The sequence below is a fragment of the Candoia aspera genome, chromosome 8 (genome assembly GCF_035149785.1).
Source record: "Candoia aspera isolate rCanAsp1 chromosome 8, rCanAsp1.hap2, whole genome shotgun sequence".
Classification (NCBI taxonomy): Eukaryota; Metazoa; Chordata; class Lepidosauria; order Squamata; family Boidae; genus Candoia; species Candoia aspera.
This window is the reverse complement of record NC_086160.1, coordinates 18,058,808-18,084,296: the sequence shown is the minus strand read 5'-3', so window position 1 is coordinate 18,084,296 and position 25,489 is coordinate 18,058,808. Positions and strand designations below refer to the sequence as shown.

At 39.0% G+C, this 25,489-nt stretch overlaps 1 protein-coding gene across 2 annotated transcripts; it reads left to right on the top strand.

Moving 5' to 3' along the window:
* Window positions 1-1,810: 1,810 nt before the first annotated feature.
* Window positions 1,811-24,981, top strand: AASDH (aminoadipate-semialdehyde dehydrogenase). 2 transcript variants are annotated; one of them, XM_063310579.1, is made up of 16 exons: window positions 1,811-1,930; window positions 3,157-3,273; window positions 3,567-3,810; window positions 4,743-4,863; window positions 7,103-7,419; window positions 8,265-8,457; window positions 9,429-9,670; window positions 10,225-10,331; window positions 11,922-12,094; window positions 13,419-13,608; window positions 16,373-16,488; window positions 17,935-18,691; window positions 19,181-19,344; window positions 20,441-20,566; window positions 21,499-21,630; window positions 24,573-24,981. In XM_063310579.1, exons 2-16 carry the CDS (start codon window positions 3,240-3,242, stop codon window positions 24,975-24,977), a joined length of 3,321 nt encoding a protein of 1,106 aa, XP_063166649.1. In that variant the 5' UTR covers window positions 1,811-1,930; window positions 3,157-3,239; the 3' UTR covers window positions 24,978-24,981. The 2 variants fall into 2 exon arrangements, with proteins under 2 accessions (XP_063166649.1, XP_063166650.1); XM_063310580.1 differs by lacking the exons at window positions 1,811-1,930; window positions 3,157-3,273; window positions 4,743-4,863 and having other exon boundaries at window positions 3,736-3,810.
* Window positions 24,982-25,489: the final 508 nt, after the last annotated feature.

Genomic DNA, 25,489 nt, shown 5'->3' with positions numbered 1-25,489 from the left:
TTTTTTTAATTCTTCCTCTCAAAAAAGTTTCAGTCTAAGGTCATATAGTGAACTGCAGAGCACTGCAGAAATAATTCCAAGCTTCCCAGATTCCATAACTAACAATCTAACTAACTCCACATTGGGGGAGAGGGGTGGGAATATAAATCTAATAAATAAATAAATAAATCTGCCATGAAACCAATTCTCCAATTTAAATTTTCTGCATTACACGCCAGTATAGACCTCATCGATAAAATCGTATCAGTTCCTGGAAAATAACCAGTACAGAATGGTTGAATTACACATTCAACCAAATGTACCTTCTTTTGATGCACTACATCATAGACCTGGCTTATCCTTTCTGCCCTATACTGAATGTGACCTGTGCATTTTAGAAAAGAAAAAAATTATGAAAATCAGTTTGAAGTAGATCTATAGAAGTAGTGTACATTTTTCATCTTTGGAAATTTCTTGAAACATTCAGCATTACACAGCATTATACACCCAATGAGTGTTTTCTTTGCTGTTTCTGCAGTAAGTGGTTCCCATAGGAACTAATAATTCACCCCACCAGTTTGTTATCCTGGGCTGCCATTTTACACTCAATTAGCAATTGCAGAAACTAATTTTTCTTTTAAGAATGCAGTTTGGCATCTTTAACACGCTGGCCATGATTTTGTTTGTAGCTTTTATAGCCCATCTTTCCTCCAATAGCTCAAGGTAGTCCTCCTAGAATTACCCCCACCCCCACCCCCACACACACACACAGATTATCCTTAGACTGTAGTGATGGTAGCTGTTCCTATGTCTAAATCACTGTTCCTCAATCTCGGCAATTTTAAGATGTGTGGACTTCAACTCCCAGAATTCCCCAGCAAGCCAATTCCCCCAGCCCTCTTATGCAACGCGCCAGACCGGCACTGAGAACCGCCTATGCACCACAATTGCCAAGCTCCTTAACTCTATTTTGTCAGAAGGGGCTCCTCAAACAGTGTTTTCTTTATTGCACAAAGGAAAAAACTCTCCGTACTGGAGGTGAACGCGCGCCCTTGGCACGCGACCACCTGTCAGTTCTACAACCCACCGGGCTCACTCTCTGATCACCCTGCCTGCAAGCAGTCAGGCCTTCAAACGCTTCGCCTGCTTTCAGGTAATAATCGCCCGGGCTCCTCAATCCGTTCCTTACAAGACTCGCAATGTGCGGGGGTTACTCCAAGCTTATGAAGTCCTAAAGAAAGAGCCTCTTTGCAAGCGGGGGACCGTGAGCATCCGGAAGAGTCGGTTGCGTCGTCCTAAGGAACAAAAGAGAACTGGGGACCGCGGCAAAATGCGGAGCTGGTGAGAGATGCCTCCAAGGAGGGTGATGGAACTGGTTCACCCGGCCGCGCCCTCAAGACCCCCCAAATCCTGCCTGGGAGACCGCGGCGCCTTCCGGAAGGAGGAGACCCGCGCCCTCCACGTTACGCAACCCCAGCGCCACGGCCGGCCAGCCTGAGCTTTGCCCTTCGGCGTGCGTGCAGCCCGGCTCCTCCCTCGCCTCCTCCCCTCGGCTTCGTCCTCCCTTCTTCCGCCCTCCGCAGCGCGTCCCGCGGAAGGTGGGGGAGCCAGGGCGACGGGCACCAGGACTGGTTTTCTTACGGGGAGAAGACGGAGGCGCCCGCTCCCCTCTCGAGGAGGCCGCTCGGCGCAGCGGGGTAAACCTCGGCTTTTCCCCCGCAGGGTCCCCACCCGACCCTTGGCGCAAGAACCGAGCCGGAAGGTGCTACTTTAAGGCCAAACGCTGCGCGCGCGCAGGCGCCTCAGCACATGCGTCCACCCAAAAGGGTGTTTCCAGCCATCACTTGGCTGTGGTTGCGAAGGTAAGCGGGCTCGGACCTGCTTTGCTTTTGGATGCGAAAGCCTCAGACAATCCCAAGGCTGGGAAGTTGGAAAAGCATGCTGGAAGAAGGTAATGGTCATCTCTTCCATGTTGTTGCCCAGAACACTGGAAGTGCCCAGCGGGTCAGCAGGAGCAAAGGGTCGCTCCTCTCTGTGTCTCAGGGGCAGGTTCTGCCACCCGCTGTTTGACTTCCAAACATCCTTGCCTGGATGAGGCCTACTGAGGTTGATGCCCAGATGGAGCTCTAGAAAGCAGGCTAGAAAATACTCCAGTGCAACTTGAGATAACTGATAAAAAGGGTGTAGAAATCTTATTTCCGCCATTTAAAATTTTTATCCTAGGAAAATGAGAAGTGTGCTGGATCAGAACAGACGGCTCTGGAATTTATTTCCATGGTGGTCAGCCAAATAATTAATCATAGGGAACCCATAAGTAGGAGGTGACTACAGTAGGTCCAGAACCAGCAAGTCTTTCTGGAGGTGTTCAGAAGTAAGGTGCTCTAACTTCAGCGTGGTTCCTCTCCTTGGTAGATATACACAAGATACTGGCTGAACATGCAGTAGAGCAGGGTCTCTCAATCAGGGTTCCCTGGCACCCTAGGGTTCAATGAGAGGTCAGTAAGGGTTCCCTGGGAGATCACGATTTATTTAAAAAATTATTTCAAATCTGGGAAACTTCACATTAAAGAAGTAAGTTTTATTATTTTCATTTTGAGAAAACTGTTAATGCCTATATACAGGCCTACCCATAATAATGTTGTGACTTCTGGCCTACATTTGAGCCTGAATGTGCAGGAGTTCCCCAAGGCCTGAAGATTATTTCAAGGGTTCCTCCAGGGTCAGAAGGTTGAGAAAGGCTTCAGTAGAGTCTTTAATTCAGTGTTTCTCAACCGTGGCAACTTTAAGATGTGTGGGGAATTCTGGGAGTTAAAGTCCACGCATCTTAAAGTTGCCAAGATTGAGAAACACTGCTCTAGTTAGATGAAGTTATAACCTGATATGAACACAAAGCAGTGTTGTGCTGCTCACCTGTTGTGTGAAAATTAGCATAGCCTGATTGTATTCGTGTGTAAATAAAAAAAAATCCCACCAAACTGAATGACAGAATATAGTAATGCTGCTTATAACCACAGTTTTGGCTTCATAGCTTTACAAACTCAAGGTTCTTTCAGTTCTGTCTAATACTGTATAAATTTTTGTACTAAATAAGTATAACTATTAGAAAGTAGTTTTAAAAACCCCAACTTGCAGATTTGCTATCTGTTTATTATGTTTTATCTCTTTTCTGTATTTTAGGAGTCATTACTTGTTTTAGATGGGATTTAATCTCAACAGATGGTTAGGCAGTAATGCTTGATGGTCCATGAGCATGTGAGAACATGAGTAATTCTCCCATTCTGTGTCAGAATCAAGGTATATACCTGGCTTTCCTTTTTATATAATAGAAAAATAGAGTAACTCTGTTTTATTGAATGCTGCAACGTTGGAATAATGATCAGAACTGTCAATACAATATGTCTACTTTGGAAAGCATTTATTTATTTAAAAGATTTACAGGGCTGCCTATTTTGTAGAACACAGCTCTGGGCAACAAAAACATACTCCTTTCAAGTTTAAAATTATCTCAGTTATCAGGTATATTTTGTAAGTTTTTTAAAAAAAAATGTAAATTGATTGATTATGCTTTTTTTTTCTTGTCTATGCAGTACAAATATCGAGAATGACGCTGCATGAGATGGTTCAGGCTGCCGCCAGGTTATATCCTGACAGAAGAGCTGTGTGCTTTGATGAATGTAGCCATCAAACTCCAGTTACCTACACATACAAGACAGTTATAAACCTTGCTGCACAGCTTACAGATTTCCTGAGGAAACATTGCAATCTTACAGAAAATTTGGAAATAGGTCTCTACTGTTATCCAGGGATAAATCTACCTTCTTGGATTCTAGGGTATTTCTATGAGTTTGCATTTATATAAATTTGTTTACACAAATGCTGAACATGCTATTATCACCTCATTAAATTCAAACTATAACCATTTTTTAAAACGCTTATTTGAATAATATGTCCTATTGAGCTTGCCTCCTACATTTTTAATGTTACTATAGTGATATATTAATTTTTAACAGGATATATGTTTTGCTTGACAGCTTAAGCCACTAGATGGAGTGAGAAATGTAGAAATAAATCCTCTTTGTTTTTAAAACATTGGCCTTTTAGTATAGATAGCTATGTTTGCCTAAAATTAACAGTGTGAGGATCAGTCTAAATCAAGTACCTAACAGTTTGGCATGTACTCATATATTAATCTGTTTTGTCCATTATCGTGTAAATTATTACAGAAGTACATAGAAAGCCATAACCCCTTCTGTGCTGGTAGGAACCCACCGTAAGCTTGGGGACCACAATTAAAAATGAATTAGAATGGATTCAGAGAAGGACCACAAAGATAGCTGACCAGGAGTTAGAAACAAAAATACACAAAGATATTTGGGAAATTTCATATGCTTAGCTTTGAAAATAGAAGACAGATGTGAGAACATTCTTGAAGTAACTGAAGGGTTGTCACATGGAGGAAAACCACACAGTGTTTTTAGCTTCCCACAGTGTAGGATGTGTGTGTACGTAATAATGGCCTTAAGTTAGAGCAAGGCATGTTAGGAAGAACCTCCTAAGAACATAGGTCAGTATTGGAACTTGTTGATTTAGATATTCTTCTAAGCCTGTCTCCTTATTTTATGAGAAATACTGCTTATGAAGTTTGCTGGCTGGGGAATTCTGGGAGTTGAAATCCACACATCTTAAAGTTGCTAAAGTTGAGAAACACTGACCTAGGAAGATGTAGAATTGGTGCCTGAGAATAGCTTGCTTCATTTTGCTAGACTTCTCCAAGTGCCTGCTGCATATTTTTCCATTGATCCAGATGCCTTGCCCAGCCTGTACACATACTTTATGAAGAAATGTAATTTCCAATATGTCCTTGTTGAAGAAGATAAAGTTGATGTAAGTGCAACACTTCCAATTGTTATTTTAATGAGGGTATTTAAATCTAATTTGGAATTATGTATACATCCTTCTTAGGTTAGTTCTATGTTTATTGTGAAGTAATCCCATACAATTCTAAGTAACTGTACAGAGAATTACCTGTGTACTTCTTAAAATTCTGCTCTGATTATTTCTTCAACCCAGATTGCTTTATTCTGTAGCATAAACTTTTCACTCAGTAACTTTGTACCCGACTGCAAACTTTCTTGTGGGTTCTTATACTGTAATTGGCAATATTTCAGCGTTTGGCTTGCACAAGGTTGGCTCTAGGCTGGTAGCAATGCACAACTGTTTAGAAAATGAAAACGTTTCTATTCACAGCTAGAAAAAATACTCTCTTTTTTTTTTTTTGAGATTTTGAGGTAAGAGCAAGCATACTTAGAAATAAATCCCACTTAAGCCAATGGGTTTGTAACAAACACTGTTCTAAGCCCCATAACTAATCAGTCTGCAGTCCAATCACCCGAATGACTACTGGATGGAAACAAAGGCTTAGAGTTTTCTGTATCCTTTCACTCTCATTTACCCTTCATTTGCTTCTGATTGTGACCTAATAGACATACAGTAACTCTGTCTGGATTGTCTGCCAGTAACTGCTGCTTTGAGTCCTTGTAAGCTTACATTCAGATTGTCTGTGATAGTGCCTACCCACCTTGTCTTCCCTCAACCTCTTTTTCAGTTGCCTTCAATTCTTTCAGACATGAGGGTCTTCTCCAGTAACTCTTGCTTTCACATTATACGTCCAAAATATCTGAGCTTTAGCTTCATTATTAATAACTGCTTCCACTGAGCAGCCCGCTTTTATTTCATATGTACTCAATCTTGCAGCTCAAGGTTTACTCAGCTCTTTTCTCCAGCACTGTAGTTCAAAGGCATCAGGGATGTCAACTCTTGGTGACCACATAGACAAGATTGTCTCCAGTTCCCCAACCTGACATATATAACTTCAATATATTTAATATTAATACCTTACCTAGATATATCATAGTCCTTCTCCCAAATAGCAAGATATCTGTGACGTTTGAGCCTAGAAATATAATGTCTGTTACTGTTTCATCTTCTTGGCCTATTTCCATTAGTTGTTCGGGTTTTTTTTTTAATACAGAGCAGCAGACGGAGATTGTTAATGTTTCTCCCAGCAATGTTAATTCCAATTTCTGTTTCTTGTCCAGCATTTCTCTTGAAATACAGGTAGTCCTCAACTTATGACCATTCATTTAACGACTGTTCAAAGTTACAACAGTGCTGGGAAAAGTGACTTGCGACCAGTCCTAGCACTTAATAACTGTTGCAGCATCCCCACGGTCACATTATCAAAATTCAGGCACTTGGCAACCAGCATGTATTTATGGTGATTGCAGTCCCAGGGTCACATCATCGCCATTTTTGACCTTCCAAGCTCCCAACAAGCAAAATCAATGTGGAACCATGTGATTCACTTAACGACTGTGGTGATTTGCTAATGGCCCTGGCAAAAAAGTTCGTAAAATTGGGTGTGACTCACTTAATGACCACTTCGCTTAGCAACAGAAGTTCCTGTCCCAATTGTGGTCGTAAGTTGAGGACTACCTGTATTGTGTATATAAGTTAAATTAAAAAGTGACACTCTACAGCCTTGGTGTGCTTCATCTAATTTTGGGCCTTTTAGTTGCTCCATGTTCTTATTCCGTATTAATGGTCATTTGGATTTTTGCAGCCTAAATCTTGTAGCCCTACCATAAAACCCACAATGTGTTATTTATATTTATTTTTTATATTTCAAATTTTGTCACCGCCCATCTTGCTCGAAGTGCCTCTGGGCGGTTTGCAATAAACTAAAAATAAATACAGATTAAAATACACTAAAAAAACGTACTTCTTAAATACAAATACAAATATACGTATAAATATAAAATATAAAATCTAAGATGTTGATATTAAAAGTTTTTAATTTAATTCATAATAAGTTACCTGGCTTTTTGCACTTGTTGCAGAGTCACTTTACATTAAAAACCAAAAACAAAAGCCAAACCACATTCCCTTGAAAGGCATCAAACAGACCCTCTTTTGAGGGAGATGGGAGGTAACAAAATTTGAATAATAATAATCTCATTTGATTAGCTGCTCCAATTTGTTTTGTTTTGTTTTGTTTGTTGTAACGTTAGAGAAGTGAATATGCAAATGCTGTATTAGAATACGGCTTCTCGTTTTTTTTCAGAAATTCACAGTAACATATGGACACTTGTACAGCCAAAATTCTCTTCAAATGCAGGGAATTGGTTTAATTCTCTTCCAACCGCACAGTGGTGTTCAGTTGACAAAATGTGTAAATGCAGGTAGTGAAAGCTCTATGGTCGGAAGCATCTGGAAACCACATCTAGTGGAGCAACATGAGGCTAAACCGCCAAAAAATCTGTTGGATGTCAGAGAGAAACATTCCCTGGCATATATTTTGCATACATCTGGAACAACAGGGGTCCCCAGAATTGTGAGAGTACCTCATAAATGCATCGTACCAAATATTCTTCATCTTAGGTAAGTGTTTTCCAAATATACTTCGTAATATATTTTGGTAAGAAGGAAGGGTTAATGAGAAGACCAACAATAGCATAAATTGTGCTGGACCTCCAGCTTTCTAGTAAAGGTAAAGGTAAAGGTTTCCCTTGACATAAAGTCCAGTCGTGTCCGACTCTAGGGGGCGGTGCTCATCTCCGTTTCAAAGCCTTGGAGCCGGCGTTGTCCATAGGACACTTCCGGGTCATGTGGCCAGCATGACTCACGGAACGCCGTTACCTTCCTGCCGAAGTGGTACCAATCTACTCACATTTGCATGTTTTCGAACTGCTTGGTGTGCAGGAGCTGGGACGAGCAACGGGAGCTCACCCCGCCGCGCGGTTTCGAACCGCCGACCTTCCGATCGACAGCTCAGCGGTTTAACCTGCAGCGCCACCGCGTCCCACTAACACCAGCTTTCTACTTCCTATATAATTGGGATAGATCTGGAATAAGCACATAGATCTTGGTTTGCAATTTCTGGTTTGGCCTTTAGACAAAAAAAAATGTAGAGTTGAAGTCCACACAAAAATGTAGAGCGCTATAATAAAATGTATTTTGGAATGAACCTCATTCTGTGTTGACCTCACTACAATTCTGCTAGAACTTTTAGAAGGGCTGTTTGGACTGCAGCCCAAGAATTCAAGGTGTATAGTTCGTGTTATCTTGATCTGAAGGGGTGGAATTGGAGGATTAGTGGGAGAAAAGGCCTGATTGATTAATTTGGTGTATGCGTGATCCTGGACTTCAGTATTGCAAGAAATGCAAAATTGCTTAAAGCTTCATCTAAATCTAATTGCTGAGAGATGTATCTTTCCTTATTTTAGCGAGATTTTTAAAATTACCCCAGATGATGTGGTGTTTATGGCCTCTCCTTTGACTTTTGACCCATCTGTCATTGAGCTGTTCATTACTCTAGCGAGTGGGGCTTGTCTGCTTATACTACCCACAGTGATTAAAATGATGCCACAGCAGTTATCCAGGGCTCTCTTCCAGCGCCACAGAGTGACCGTATTGCAGGTAAGACTTGGAGTTATTGTTTGTTGTGAATACTGCTTCTCGCAACATTGGTTATGGAGTTGATTAAACTGTCTACTTGTCTTGTTTGCTTGAATAAGGAGAGATCTGCATGAGGCTATTTATATTGCAGATTAGTCTAAGGCTTTCATGCACAGCCCACAGGAATTAAAAAACTGTGTCCATATATTTAACACCTTGTTTCCAAATCAGAATTCTTCATCGGAAGTGCTCCAGTGCTGTTTTGACCATTCCAGGCATATTCCTTGCGGAACTGTTTCAGATTTGGAACACTTCTGGAATAATCAGAACAGACGAGGTTAAGCCTCAGGTGACAGTGTTTTCTCCAAGAAAGTTCTTATTAACATTACAAAGATGGGGAACAAGCCATGATTTATTTATTTATTCATTCATTCATTCATTCATTCAATTTATATTGCCGCCCATCTCAGACCAGTGACTCTGGGTGGCTAAAAACAAAACAATACAGAAAATTAAATATATAAATATATATTTTGTTTTGTATTGACTGAAATGACAGGAACTGAGCAATGCCTAGTTTCAGAGTTTCTGCTCAGGAGTGTCTCAGAGAGAAAACTAAGTCCCTTAGCTAAAGGCTGCTTTGCACCAATAGAAGGCAATTTTCAAAGTCCCTTCAATGAAAGCCTTCCTTTAGACATCTTGAGAGCCCCAAAAAGTAACTTAATCAAAGTTTGACAGCATAGTTTTTATGTTCCTTGGCATTGGTGAGGTGCTCAGTAGATCCAAAAAGGAGCCTACTATTTTCATCTTCCATTTAAAATAGTTCCTAAATTATTTACATGAAAGTGACACTGTTGTCACTGCCACCTCTTAACTTCAAATAGAGATAGCGTAGGACCACAGTACGATGCATTGCGATATATACTTGCCATCTCTGTGGTGGTACAATTATCACAGTAGTAACCTTGAATCTTGCTTTCTGCACTGTGCAGGCTACACCAACCCTTCTGAAAAGATTTGGAGTTCAGCATATTAGATCAACTATATTGTCTGTGGATGCTTCCCTGCGAATCTTAGCTCTTGGTGGAGAAGCATGCCCTGGGCTAAGTGTGTTGAGAAGCTGGAAAGAAAAAGGAAACAAAACTCATCTCTTTAATATTTATGGTATTACTGAAGTTTCCTGTTGGGCCACATGTTACAGGATTCCTGAGGAGGTTTTTGACATGGATCATCGGTAGGAAATGTTCGTTTTTGCTGCCCTGGTGTGCACTTTGATGAATAAATGATAAGGCTTAATGCTGCAAATTAGGGTTCTGAGTTGGAAATGTTTCACGTATGAAATGGCTTGTTTCACCCATTCCAGAAATGTTTTGAGTTGAGAGTTGGCTGTGCATGTCTTGAACTGAAGATACTTCTGGAATGAGCCAAATAACTCATCCCATACTCAAAACACTTGGTTTGAACTCAAAGCAGTCTTTCAAATTCAAAATATTTTATGCACTTATGGTACACAACTGAACTTGAATGCTGAGCCTGATGAAAAGTGTCTGAGCCAGGTTCTACAACATTTGACTTGTGAATAAAACATGTAACAGTCGTGAATGTTGTTTGCTTTGTATTTTTTAATCTAATAATTGACATGTCATGAAACATCTGTAGAAAGTTGTTAGTGGCTTGTTTCATTTTATGATGGTCTGAATCACGTGTCAAGCAATTAGTTCTATACTTATTTTCCATCCCTGCTTCACATCTCTCTAACCTCTGCCTGCTCTCCCCACCTGGTTTTAGATTTGATTCACTTGTACCACTGGGAACATCATTACCTGGAACAACAGTTGAAGTCAAAGATGCTAATGGCTCTGCTGTCCTAGAAGGTGAAGGCCAAGTATTCATAGGTAATTTTATTTTTTATCATTTTTAATTACGGTATTCATTACTTGAAGATGTTGTAATGGCCATTGGATTCCAGTGAATGGGGATGTGGAGGTAGGCCGTTTCCAATGCCCTCATGTCTTACTTCAGGCTTCTAGAGGCTTCTGATTAGATAGTGCTGGAATTCAATTGGCCACAGTAATACAGCAAGGTTTTTTTATGTATTCTTAATAAATTTTGGAATAATAGGGAACAGTCCAGTGACTGGATTTATTGGGGGATTGAGGCCTTTGAATGAGCTTAAACGTTTTCCCTAAAACAAGCATTTTTCTTAGCTGGGATTTAAATATTTTATTTCTGAACACTGTAAAATAAAAATGCAGTGTTGTTATTTGGCATCATCCTATAAAAGCTTTTTAAAACTGGCATCAGATTTTAATAATTTTACAAGATGTTTGTTTCAAACACTCTTCAATGAGGTAAGGTCTGTGGTTAATTGGAATAGCATGATTTAGGCAATACTTTGTTTTAAGGGCAATGTTTTCTTTCTGTAATGTTATACATTCTTCCCTCTGAAAAATATTGCACCTGTTTGGCAATTATAAAGCCAGATCCTCAGAAGGATAATGCGCTCCCAACTCTGGTTGACCTCAGCCAACACAAGCAGTAGCTAGGAATGGATGTTGTAATCAAACAATGGAAGGTGCTGTAATTAGTTTGCATCATGGCCAGAAGAGGCCATTGGATGTCATGCTAAATATACATAATATGCACAAGGCTCTAATGTACTCATGGACTTGCATGTTCTCTTATCTCACATCAAAATAAACCAATTTCAAACCATGAGAAGTGAAATAGGCTTATTAAAAATAAGCTCAGTTAATATTTAAGCACAGGAAGCTATATTCAACAAAAATAAAAGTAAAAGCTGCTAGATCAGTGTTTCTCAACCATGGCAACTTGAAGATGTGTGGACTTCAACTCCCAGAATTCCCCAGCCAGCAATTCTGGGAGTTGAAGTCTACACATCTTCAAGTTGCCAATGTTGAGAAACACTAATCTAGATTCTTCATGGTCATCTGAGTAGATAGGAAGATGGCAACACACAAGCTCAGAGTGCAAGACTTGTTCTCACTATGCATGCAGTAGTTTAGTGTGCCATAAATTAGATATTAGGTGGTCAAGTTACTTGATGAAGTTTTTGCCTTCTGCTAGCTTGAAAGACTTGCTTCTTTTTCTGTATTGATGTAATGGTATGTGGAATGACCTTGGGAGATGGGGAAGAGCCAAAGCCAGGGAAATGGTCAGATAAGAGGCAGCTTAGCCCACAAAAGGAATGTGGACATGGCAAAAATCTCAGAAGGGACCCTCCCTAGTTTCATGGGCTGTAAAGGCCACGGGGGAGAAATGTACTTTCAGACTTGCAAGGTTCTGCAAATGTAACCTTACAATAGGGTAGAATTAGTTCATCGGGGTGTGCTTGCTGTCTGGACTATTTCACAAGGCTGACAATCCCTGACTGTTGGGATAAATCTCATTAAGATCTATTTGGTCTGCATTGTATGAATTGATAAGGACGAGTTTGACTTACTGCTTGAAATTGCTTTGCACAGGAGGAAATGGACGTGTTTGTTTCGTTGATGATGAAATAACACTCCCTGTGGACACAATGAGAGCCACTGGAGATTTTGTAAGAGTTAAGAATGCTGAAATGTTTTTCTTGGGGCGGAAGGACAATCAAATTAAGCGTCATGGCAAGCGTCTCAACACTGAATACATACAGCAGGTGAAGTAATAAGTAGCTATTTATGAAAAGTTTCTTAAGCAACCAGAAAGTGAGTTTGGGCCCTGAAGAATCTGGAAGATAAGATGTTGCCTGACTTTTTGAGATTGCTTTGATATAACTTACATGGAAATTTGATATAACCTACATGGAAATAGGCTGTTTTACTTTGATACAACTTACATGGAAATAGACTGTTTAGTTGACTAGCCCTAGGTTTTATAATCTGTATTATAATATTAAGAGACCCCAGAAAGGATAAAAATCAAAAGGTTAGGAAGCCATACATTGAAGAAAAGCTACCAGGACCAAGTCGTAGGAGCATCAATAGAAAAGGTCTTTAAGAGTTACAGTGCCATTTGAAAACAAAGCTCTTAATGGGGATGAGAATGATTAGCAAACTGACAGGAGAAGGAAGGCAGGGATACTCCTAAACAAATAGAAGGAGGATGTCTGGATCATGAGTGTGTCCAAGTGGTCCTGCACTTAAGTGATCAGATCAGTGCAAAGTCATATGAAGAAGAAGGTGCTGGAGGTGTTTTCTGCTTGTACTTTGGAAAAAGAACTCTTCCTTTATGGATGGTGTCACAGGGCCTTTCTTAGTCGTTTACACAGGGCCTAAGTTCTAGAATGTCCCATATCAGACACATCGGTCAAAGACCATAATAAAGATTTATCTATCTATCCCATATCAAAGCCAATTAACTGGGCTGGAGCAAGAGTGATACTTTCAGTGGGTTCTTTATCTAGAACCCAAGCAGCAGACAACACATCTACATCTTTGTGAGGTTCAAACCTTTTGCATAATAATTAAAAGAAATTCCTGCAATCTATTTTAATGGAGTACAAACAAGATTTAACTCCTCTTGGTTTTTTTTCCTGGTTTACTTTCTTAGAGGAATAGACTAGAAGAGAGGAGACGGGGAAGTCAAAAAATGTCCTAGAAGAAAGTCATGGCCAACCACTTCCATGTTGTTACCAAACAAATCTACACAGATGAGTAAATGTAGTCATCAGGAGTCAAGTGAAACTCAAAGGACAGTTTAATTCCACCTTTGTTTCTCAGAGAAGTGGAGATTCTGAGATCAGGTGCTAGGGAAAAAATAGCAGAGGATCAGGCTTCTTGGCAACACCTGTTAAAATCTGTTAGAACAGATTGTGTCCCCAGCATTTAAACTGATCTTGCCATTAATGAAGAGGGGTTGGATTGTTTATGCTTGCAGGGCACTTAACGTTATTTGAATCATAAGGGGAAGAAAAATACAAGGTTCTTAATGTTCATGGCTTCCTATAGTTTTGTCAGACTCATTAGAATTTTATTTTGCAGGTTGCAGAGAGCCTCTGCACAGTGGAAACCTGTGCTTTGATATGGTACCAACAAGAAAAATTAATTCTATGTGTTGCACCCAAAGATGTTTCAAAAGGGCATCTTTTAAAAAAACTCCAGGAATGTCTTCCCAGCTATGCAATCCCAGATGAGGTTTTGCTGATTGAGACTTTGCCATTCACATCCCATGGTAAATATATGCATCTATGTGTGTATATACTGTATATATTTTATTTTATTTATTAAATTTTTAAGCCACCCACTCTGAAGGCATACCGCATGAACCAATTAAAACAGAATAATGCAAAACTGTACGATAACAAATGTACAGATAGAATAGCAATTCTACCAGACCACACATCCCACAAGGGAGCCATCCAGCACTCTAACTTGTTAATTCAGAGACTGGTTGTGCTTTTTTGGGCTTCCAAATGCGTGTGCCATTTTCTTGGAAAATTTTGTTACAAAAAATGGCTTAGTTTTTAGGGCATGGGAAAATGTGACAGAAGCCAAGTCTGACTGACTAAGTATGTGCCATCAAGTCGGTCAGTGACCACATAGAAAAATTTTCTCCAGGAGGATCTGCATCCATCTGGTCCTTCAGGTTTTCCAGTGCACTCCTGACCACTGTGACTGATTCCATCCAGCTTGCTGCTGGTCATCCTCTCTTCTTTTCCACATTTCCCAGCATCATAGACTTCTCAAGGGAGTTGAGAATATGTCCAAAATAATGATAATTTGAGTCTGGTTATTTGTGCTTCAAGTGAGAACTGTGGATTGAGTTGTTCTATGATCTATGTATTTGTTTTCTTGGCTATCCATATATTCTCAGGAGTCTTCACCAACACCAGAGTTCAAAAGCACCAGTACTTTTACTATTCTTCAGTGTCCAACTTTCGCTTCATTAACGTTTCACATGGAAAACTATTGCCTGCACCATTCTGATATTTGTAGATATGCATATATCACAGCATATGAATATCTTTTCCAAGGCCTTCTTGGTTAGTGTACCAAATGCTAGTCTGCAGCATATTTCTTGACTGCTGGATAGTTTACTGTGATTGCTCATCCTAAAAGGCAGAAGCTTTCCACCACTTCAGAATCATCATTGTCAATTCTAATTTGGTTGCTGTACATGTTGTCATTAGTTTGGCCTTCTTTATATTTAATCTTTTATTTTCACTGTGCTCCTTGATTTTCATTACTATCTGAGTAGGACGTCAGCAACATACAGGTATTGATGTTTCTTCCTCCAGTTTTAAAACCATGTTCATATTCCAATCCTGCTTCCCTCAATATATATTCTGCATATAGGTTAAATTAATAAGAGGAGAGTATGTAGTCATATCAAAAAAACCAAGATTATGGCAACCAGCTTGATTGATAACTGGCAAATAGAGGGAGAAAACGTAGAGGCAGTGACAGACTTTGTATTTCTAGACGCAAAGATTACTGCAGACGCTGACTGCAGTCAGAAAATCAAAAGACGTTTAATCCTTGGGAGGAAAGCAATGACAAATCTCGATAAAATAGTTAAGAGCAGAGACATCACACTGACAACAAAGGTCCGCATAGTTAAAGCAATGGTGTTCCCCGTAGTAACATACGGCTGCGAGAGCTGGACCATAAGGAAGGCTGAGAGAAGGAAGATCGATGCTTTTGAACTGTGGTGTTGGAGGAAAATTCTGAGAGTGCCTTGGACTGCAAGAAGATCAAACCAGTCCATCCTCCAGGAAATAAAGCCAGACTGCTCACTTAAGGGCATGATATTAAAGGCAAAACTAAAATACTTTGGCCACATAATGAGAAGACAGGACACCCTGGAGAAGATGCTGATGCTAGGGAGAGTGGAGGGCAAAAGGAAGAGGGGCCAACCAAGGGCAAGGTGGATGGATGATATTCTAGAGGTGACGGACTCAACCTTGGGGGAGCTGGGGGTGTTGACGACCAACGGGAAGCTCTGGCGTGGGCTGGTCCATAAAAGCCACTGAACCAATAAACAACAACAACACATAGTCATAGCTCACTCCTTTGCTGACCTGGAGCCAGTCCATTTCTCCATGTTACATCTAGACTGTGGCTTCCTAAACTATGTATAGGTTTGCATGAAGACAATGAGATGTTCTGGGATTCCCATTTTCCTAAGCACATTCCATAGCTTGACATGGTTGATACAGTCAAAGGCAATGAAGCACATACTTCTTTTTGATATTCTTTGGCTTTCTCAATTATCTAGGGTACATTAGCAATAATATTGCTTGTTATCTGGTTTATTCTAAAGCCAGCTTGAACTTCTGGCATTTCCCTTCCATTTAGGGCTCTATTTGTTGGATGATCCTAAGCATTATTTTGATAGAATGTAAGAAGTCAAGTATAGCTAGCATGAATTGATGGCTAATCTGTGTACTACTGCTTTGCAGTCTAACATTCAACATTCAGACACCGTGTATGCTATGATGTATGATCTGTTACTTCTTATTCTGCTATATCTATATTCTTTTAAAATAGATCTCTGAATGTATGTGAGTTGGAATATATATTACATTCAATATATAATATGCATGTATATATATAATCTGACTCTAGCTTTGCCTTCACTAAGGTCAGTTGAGAGCCAGTTTGGTCTAGTTTTTAAGGCAACGGGCTAGAAACCGGGAGTCTGGGAGTTCTAGTCCCACCTTAGGCATGAAAGCCGGCCGGGTGACCTTGGGCCAGTCCCTCCTTCTCATCCCAACTCACCTCACAAGGTTGTTGTGGGGAAAATAGGAGGAGGAAGGAGTATTAGGTATGTTCGCCACCTTGAGTTATTTATAAAAATAATAAAGGCAGGATAGAAAATAAACAAACACACATGTGGATTGTGCCTGCAGTGGAGTGTTAAGTTACCATAAAGATATAGGAACGCTTTGTCTTAATATAATGGAAACTTGTTTTATTTTTTGCTTTGTGCAAAGGCAAAATTGATGTGTCCAGGCTGAACAAGATATACAGCAGCCACCTGAATTCCAGAAAAAGTGACAGCAAGCTAAGCCAACAAGAACTATGGGAAGCCTTGCAGAGTCTCTGGCAGGTAGTCCTTTAAACTGCATTATTCACATACCATAGCAAGAATTCTTGTGAGTATTCATAATTCAGTCATTTGAATAAGGGAGAGAAGAACAGGGTAAATATTCTTGGGTCTCCCCATTGTATGTGCTGTAGCGTCTATCATTGGCCTGGATTCTTTGCAGCAGCTTTAGAGAAACTGTTATTTTTCCTCAAAAGCTCAGGACTCAGATGATGGTGGGCAGTTGTAACGAACAGAACAAAATGCTGCTGTGCCAATGAGCCATTAATCCTTGCCTCTCTGGGATAAGTTGAAACATGGTTTGCTTCTTTCATTATTTTGGTCATGTTTTTATTCAAACAAACAGATCTTTCTGCACAGATAGGTGTGAGTTTCTTCAAAATATCTCTGTTTTATTCATTGTACCTGTTTCTAATTTATTATAAGTGAGGGTGGATGCTTGAGGATTAACTGCCCTGCCTATTAAGTAAGCATCAGAACAGGGTTAAATTAAATTAAATATTTAGCTTCTAATTTTTATGAGCTAGAAACCATATGCAAATGGATGGAGGGATAGACAGACAGACAGACAGACACACCCAGTTTGGTCTAGTGGTTAAGGTGCTGGGCTAGAAACCAGGAGACTCAGAGTTCTAGTCCCACTTCAGGCATGAAAGCCAGCTGGGTGACCTTGGGCCAGTCACTCTCTCTCAGCCCAACTCACCTCACAGGGTTGTTGTTGTGGGGAAAATAGGAGGAGGACGGAGTATTAGCTATGTTTGCTGCCTTGGGTTATTTATATAAAATAATAAAGGCGGGGTCTCTCTCTCTCTCTCTCTCTCCTGCTAAGTTGCATCTCTCTATGGTGCTTATATACCATTTCCCTATATACTGTAAAATTATAAAATAGCTACAATCCTATATAGAAGTTCCTATCCATTTTGTGCTACTAGGGTGTTCAACCTGTAAGGCATAATATTCGATCAGGTCTGTATCCAAAAATATCCATGGAAATTAAACATATGAATCAATTAGAACTTTGCTTGGATGGTGAGTTCATTCTTCTCATTATCTCATTTAAATACATTGCTTTCTTTTTCCCAGAAGTTTTCTTCTGTTTTAAAAGATGGATCTTACTTAGCTTCAGAGAACTGATCGCCCTTCTTAACTAGTGTCTGTAGCAGTGTTTCTCAACCGTGGCAACTTTCAGATGTGTAGACTTCAACTTCTAGAATTCCCCAGCCAGGCTGGCTGACTGGGAATTTCTGGTAGTTGAAGTCCACACAACTGAAAGTTGCTACAATTGAGAAACACTGATCTGTAGCCTGTCCTTGGTTCTCTTTAAGTCTGTTGGGCCCTTACTACTTTGTAGATTAGTAAGTTGCTTTGCTGCTGGGTATGCACTTCTGACGGAAGTTAATGTATACGTAACAACACTTTGCTTATTCCTTTCTTTTCTTCTGCCCCCAGTCTGTCCTTAATCTTCCAGATGGTTCCAGCTGCATTTTGGAAGATTCACAGTTCTTGCCCAGTGGTGGGGATTCTTTAAAATTACTACAGCTCCATGATGAAATTGAGCGTATGGTAGGTAGGCCTATTCCTGGCTTACTAGAAATTATTCTCAATCGTTCAATTGGCGAGATCTACAAACATGTCCTAAAATCAGCCTTCCCAAGTGACAGCCTAACTATAAACGAACACTGCACTATAAAAAGAAAATTGAGAGACCGTTTCAGTGAAGAACCAAATAATAAATGTGTGGCACTTGCCCCTGAGAGTTCCCTGAAAAACGAAGTGGCCAACATAGGATTTATTGCCGTAAGCCGAGGAAACCACTTGGTGTCTATCAATGGGTCTGTGAAGAACCAGATTGATGGAGAACAGGCAGAAAAGAATGAAATGTTGCAAAAAAGGAGTACTAATGTAAATATAACAGAAGATTATTCTGTTGAAGAAAATTTGGGTCAAGAGAATCTTGGTGAAACTATTAAAAAGTTGACATTGCATGTAAGATGGATATCAGACCTTGGCAAATGTGTTGATGCATCTCCACTACTTGTAATCCCAATTCCTGACAAATTACCTGCTTTTGTATATATTGGGTCTCATTCTCAAGTGATTCAAGCAATTGACTTATATTCAGGCAAAGTGAAATGGAAAAGAAACCTTGCAGATCGTATTGAGTCCTCCGCGTGCATATCTAAGTGTGGAAACTTCATTGTTGTTGGTGGGTATTCAAACTATGTGGTAGTAAATATATGTAGAAAATAATGTAAAACAGTAATATTTTAAAATATAAAATGCTGTGAAGAGTATTATATATTCAACACTGCTGACTTTATGAATTAACCGTAATTGTTTGATTGTTTGAAAACTGGTTTAGTGGCTATAGTGATTAATTTTGTCTGCTGGAAATGAAATAAGTATATTTGGGTAAGAAAAATATTTGAATATCACTAGAATATCTCCTGCAGAGTCAGAAAAGCATCAGCCCCAGGGGGGTTCACAGGAAGATCAACATTGGCAAGATGGTGGGCATAGTGTTGCAATCCAAACTCAGACCCTTTTGTATGTGCCCATTTTGCCAATTTTCACACAGACATGCATACAGACACTTCCTGTAATCAGAACTGTTTTGAACTTGAAAATATTTTTCTCACCTCTAATTAACACTTTTCCAAATGCACCTGTTTTCTGTGGCTGTGATTTTATGCAGGTTGTTATAATGGATTGGTATATGTTCTCCAAAACAGTAATGGGGAAATCCACTGGGCATTTCCCACGGAGGATGCTGTGAAAAGTTCTCCAGCTTTGGATCCTTCCACAGGATTATTCTTTATTGGATCTCATGACCAGCGTGTATATGCTTTAGATATTTATGTAAGTAAGTATGAATGTTGAGAGCTAGTTTGGTCTAGTGGTTAAGGTTCCAAGCTAGAAACCAAGAGACATGAGTTCTAATCCTGAATTAGGCGTGAAGCCATCTTGTTGATTTTAGGCCGGTCACCCCCTCCCTCTCAGCCCTAGGAAAAAGGTCACGGCAAACCATTTTTGAAAATGTTGGCAAGAAAACTGCATAGACTTGTCCAGCAGTCACCAGGAATGAAGACTGACTCAAAGGGACAAAATTTTAAAAGTATGAATGTTAGAGATATTATTAATGGGGAAATGCCTTCTAGCCTAGTATTTATTTCATACCAAATCAAATCATATGGATTTCAGTGGAATGAATGCCAAATCAGAGCACTTAGAATTGCAGCCGTAGGATTTGATGTTTAAAATCTCATTCCAGTTCCAAAGTATATTGGCAACTGGGAGCTATAGATCATCTACAATTATTAGCCTTGCTTTGGTTTTTATTTATTGATTAAAAGTATTTATTTAAAATGTCCCAAAATACAATACTGACAGCTCTAGCTGTTTAATTATTTAACCATGCCACCACCACCACCACCACCACCATCATCATCATTATTATTATTATTATTATTATTATTTTGCTTCTGCTCAGAAATAAACTCCACAGAAGTCAGTCTTCAAAGCATACAAGTTTGCAGCCTGTGGCTCTTAATTCACTGTTTTCTCCGTTGCCTACACCAAGCAGGAACTTGGTGCTTGTTATGTTGCCTTTATTATGCATGCATGCTATGCTACAATACTATTTCTATCAGAATATTTCAGGTACATCCTTGTATATTTTGCTGTTAGTTTATGATATAGAATGGATCTTTCTTCTGAAGAGGAGCAATTAAAATACTGATGTACTAATAACCGTATTAGTCTACTATAATGTATAATAATGATGATGGTGGTGGTGGTGGAATGGACATAGGTTTGGGAATTGCTGCTGAGCACAAAGATTCACCTCAGGAGAATATAATACTTTAAAATATATTGATCTACAATAAGACCCTGTATCTTAAACTTAAATTAAGCTGTGTCACAGTGTTATATGTATATTTTGTTGTTCTGACAGAAGAAGGAATGTATTTGGAGTTTACACAGTGAATCTGGAGGTGTATTTTCTTCTCCTCATCTAAATCTGTTACCATATCACCTGTATGTTGGTACTCTGGGAGGACTGCTACTTGCTGTTAATCCTGTACGTAACTTCCTGCCCTGTTCTCTTCTGATGCAAGCTTTTCAAGCTACATTAACATATGCTACTCCAAAGAAATTCCACAAATGGTATATGTTAAGGGACGAGAAGCTAATAACTATTTTGTTTATCAGCTTGTAGTAATTTAACTCTTGTGTAATTTTACGTAACTATGTAAAATGTTACAGTACATGCAGAGATGTACACAAGTACAACATTAGTGAATGATTTTGCATAAGTATGTCGCTCTGCAGTACTGGTCAAGCATCCATGATTATTTAATATGATTTCACATTGTCTTATTTCAACGATAGATAGATCCTTCCTTATCTATTGTTGGAAAGGACAAAGAATATCTTCTAAACATTAATAAGAATCCTTCTTTTAGTCATTTCTGTTCTTCTGGCTTAGAATATAAAAGATGCGTCCTTTTGCTTCATCTTCATTAATCTTCTTTAGGCATTAATGCTGCTTCTTTAAAATATATGAGGAGGGAAAGTAGGGGCAGTCATGCTACTGCAGAAATGGAATGTGTAGGGGGCATAGAGAATGGCCTTGAAGTACAAGAGGGAGAACTGCTAGCAAGGCAGTGGTGAGATAAGCAGGGCTTGGGCCCAGTCCAAGAAAGTAATTTGAGAAAACATCTCAGACAAACTCCTCCCTAGTTCATATGAAGATGAAGTGAGGGAGGGGGAAGTACATTCAGACTTGCAAGATTCTATTACTATCATTACAATAAAAGTAATCCTGACCTATATGGCATTCGTTTCCTAGTCTTGTAGGGCTGACACTATGGGTGGTGAATCTCAACTTTGGAAAATTCTTTCAAATACTGATTTTTTTGTTTCCAGTCTTTGTTTGGGTGCCTTAATTTCCCATGAGTTTAACACTTGGAGCATCTTAAGGCAGCTTGTGTTACTTATTTCCTTTTGCAGGTTATGGGGAAAACTATTTGGAAAAGTGTTTGTGGAAAACCTATCTTCTCATCACCACATTGTGACAAAGACTATGTGTATGTTGGCTGCGTGGATGGAAATTTATACTGCTTTAGTCACTTTGGAGAAAAGGTTAAAAATTGTTATAATACTGAATAGTTGATACTTCTAAAATAACTAGTTTAATCTTTTTTTTACTATTAACTTTAGATTCAGTTTTTATGCTGCCCATAGAAGCTTTTTTTTAATGTGTATATCTATCTGTTTTACAAAAGAGAAGTTGAGACATAAACCTCTAACTCAGTGAGATACAGGCTTTCAGGCTGTATCATCCTGTTTATCTGATCTTACTGATAAGGGTTTATGTAGTCTGCCATCTTGTTTCCCATAATAGTCCATTAAATGCCTGTGAGGAACCAAAAATAGCACAAGAAACAATAGCATTGTTCCAAACCTGTCTTCCCAAATGTAGCATATATCACAATATATAAGAATCAGGGCTAGTAACTAGAACTCTGCTCTCACATGCCATGGACCTTGTACGAGTCATAGAGTGGGGCAATTTAGGATGGGTTTCTAAGAGTGAGAATTCTGCCTTTGATTTGTAGTTGAAGAATACAGAAAAGCACAAGATGTTACACAATACAAGCAAAAACGGTGCTTTTCTGCCTTTTTTTTTTTTTTTTTTTTACTTTAAAAAGATCCTTTGACACTTGATATAGAAACTCCTTGGTAGAAGGATGGAGAATTGGATCTCTTATTGATAGCTCCTTAATCGAATCATACTGAACATTGTTACTGGGTAGGTGCTGAGATTGTGGGGGATTGAGGTATAGTCAATGTTACTGCTGTCACGCATTCCTGTTGCCCAGGATCTTTTTTCTCTTGTGGTACCCATGGTAGCAATCTAATGCAAAGGACCAACTGATTAATGTTTGTATCATTCTTAGTCCCTCTTGATTATACTACATTTAGCCCCTTCCATTCCTTCCTCCTCCTTCACTTCATTTCCTTTCACAACCTATTCCGCTCTTTAGTGTTGCTTAAAGACAATCATTTTTGAATTGCGCTTTTAAAATTCTCGTCTCTCGTTCCTTTGTTCTTCCTGCTGATCATTCATTGTCATTAGCTTCTGTTTTTTTAACCATATAAACAATTGTGAAGAATGCACACTTGTGTGTGTCTGTCATCTTCCTGTGTGTCTAAATATTCTGCCTCTTTGGGTCTTTGTAAGTAACTTTCCCATCCTTGTTCTGATCCCATTTGGGCACTACTGATAGGGAATGGGTGTTCGTACAATAAGCAGTTGCACTGGAGTGACTGAGTGTAGAATTTCACTGGCAAAAGATTCCTGGGAATGTTGCAGAACTGGACTGAGGAAGCCATTGCTGTGATAAAAACACACACACACAAACACAGCAACTTTAAATCCCTGCACTGATTCCTGTGACATTGGGCAAATTTAATCTATTCCTTTACATTTCATCCCATTTTAGTGAAATGCTGTAAAGTTAATAACTCAGTTTGTAAAGGAGTGTAACTTGGACACCCTTGTGCTAATTTCTGTGGAATTGGTGGGCTTTGTCCTTTTATAATGGCCTCACTTTCCTGGAAATGTTGTCCCATTCTGATTTTTAAAAATGTCACAGGAGCCAACAGCATTTCTGTTTTTCATGTGCTAAATATTGGGAAGGTGGAGAATCGGGAATAAATTGCAATGAGCTATACTCCACCTCAGAAGCAACAGAAGGCTGGTTGAGCTGTTCTCCAAGCTGAGGACCTGGCTTCAGATACACCTCTATTAGTTACTGGATTAGTTTCTGTTTTAAAAAAGCTCAAATATTTATCATCTATCTATCACATTTTTCCACTGCCCATCTCAATGACTCTGGGCAATTGCAAATATTGCAAATTTCCTTGGTGTCCTTGTAAGAGAGCTGCTTCTGTGAATAAACTTTTATTATATTTTGCTTTACTTTTTCTGCACCATTACCAGCAGTTAAGTGCCTTGAATTGGCCCAATTCCTAGTTGTACGGGCTAATGATTGTCATCTCAGTCTGTCCTCTGCAATAATCTGTTGCTCTTCCAAGACCATCTAGTTCCATTTTTATCATCTTGAATAATCTAGTATCATCTGCAAACTTGGTTACAGTACTGACCATTCATAACTCTGAATCATTTATGAACCAGCACACTATTCTGTACAGTTGTTTAATAGACTCCCCCCTTTGCATACAGTAATGAAGAATGTAAGAAGCATTCGTTTACTTCCACTTTCTGCTTCCAATTTTTTAACTTGTTACTAATCCATAAGAGAACCCAATCTGATGCTACCTTCTTGTTTTGTGATATGCATTCTATCTGAGCTTCTTTTCATTGTGATTTTAAATAATCATTCTGGAAAGACTTGACTATCTTGATTTTCTGTGGGAACTTTCTTTTGAAATCAACCATGACTACTAGGGTTTTGTTCCTGGGAGTTCCCCACATAGCAAACTGTTGAAATTGGTCTTGATGTTAAGATTAAATCCAGGGTTTATTCCTTTGACTTGAGTTCACTGATAAATTGTTCTACAGTACAGTGATTTATGGTGTTTAAAATACCATTGTAAGAGAAATATGCATTGGCCAAGACTATGCTAGAAAAATAGTTGTCACCAATCATTACAACACTAACTTCATTTGGTATTTTCTCTAGGGGACGATGGTACTATGATCCTTCTACTAAATTATTTGTGGTCCATTAAAATATGCTCTTTTAAAATTTTCTAGTTTGTTTGGCAATGCCGAATAGCTACCATCGCTGATTCTAACTGAAACAGATTTGCTATTTGTTCAGAAGTCCCTCTCAATAAGAAAAAAAAATACAAAGATGTAATGTATTTGCTTGACTATTGTATATATTGAGATGTATAGTGGATTGGAGGAATTAGTCCTTGTTTTATGTTTTGTAAACATGGCTGTAAAGTTGAATGCTTGTATGCATCATTAACTCATAACAATTTATAGAATAATTCTGTCACACTAACTGAAATTTCAATAACATGTTTAAATTCTTATTATTGTCCTACAGGTTTGGGCGTTCTCCAGCAATGGACCAATCTTTTCATCACCCTGTGTTTCACATTTTTCCAGAGATATATTCTTTGGGTCCCATGACTACTTTATTTATTGCTGTAATAGAGAAGGAAATTTATTATGGAAATTTGAAACAACATCAAGAGTTTATGCGACCCCATTTGTTTTCTGTAGTCATGATTTGGACAGTAAAACATTTCTGGTTGTGACATCTACAGATGGCAGAATATGGATCCTGAATGCTAAGACTGGGGTGGCAGAAGGTACAGGAGAACTTCCAGGTGAGGTATTCTCTTCTCCTGTAGCCTGGGGATCAACAATTATTGTAGGCTGTAGAAACAACTACCTTTATTGTTTAGATTTATTATTATCTAAAACTAATAAAACTGTCCAACAATGATCTTTTTAGGGTTTTTAATTTTTTACTTGAGAGCTAAATGTTGACCTTAGTGTGAACTTTTGCCCAATATTTAAAGCAGCGCTTCTCAACCTCGGCAACTTTAAGAATTCTGGGAGTTGAAGTCCACGTATCTTAAAGTTGCCAAGGTTGAGAAACACTGATTTAAGGGGAACAAAGCTAATTTTGCACTTAAGTTAAAGATTTTTAAACTACCAAGTCAACACCCCTGAAAGGCCAGGAGTTAGTGTTCTATATTCAGTGTCATGTCTAAAAATGGAATATGATTCTTCTGGAAACCAGATTTATGAGTATTTATTTATTTATTTAAAAAAATTAAACTGCTGAATAACTAAATATAAAATACTTGGTTGATAATAGAAATTATGTGGGACTGTGACTGGCATGCAGGCTTAAGTCCAAAAATTAGGCTGTGTGAAAAATGTTACTGGATATTGCAGATATCTAAAGAAATTATATGTTCAGTTCAGGAGATTTGCATGGATAATAGCTCT

Coding starts and splice junctions, on each gene's coding strand:
- AASDH (XM_063310579.1), top strand. CDS start 3,240: ATGAGTAATTCTCCCATTCTGTGTCAGAATCAAG. Junction 8,458..9,428: donor ACAGAGTGACCGTATTGCAG/GTAAGACTTGGA, acceptor TGCACTGTGCAG/GCTACACCAACCCTTCTGAA. Junction 10,332..11,921: donor TGAAGGCCAAGTATTCATAG/GTAATTTTATTT, acceptor TGCTTTGCACAG/GAGGAAATGGACGTGTTTGT.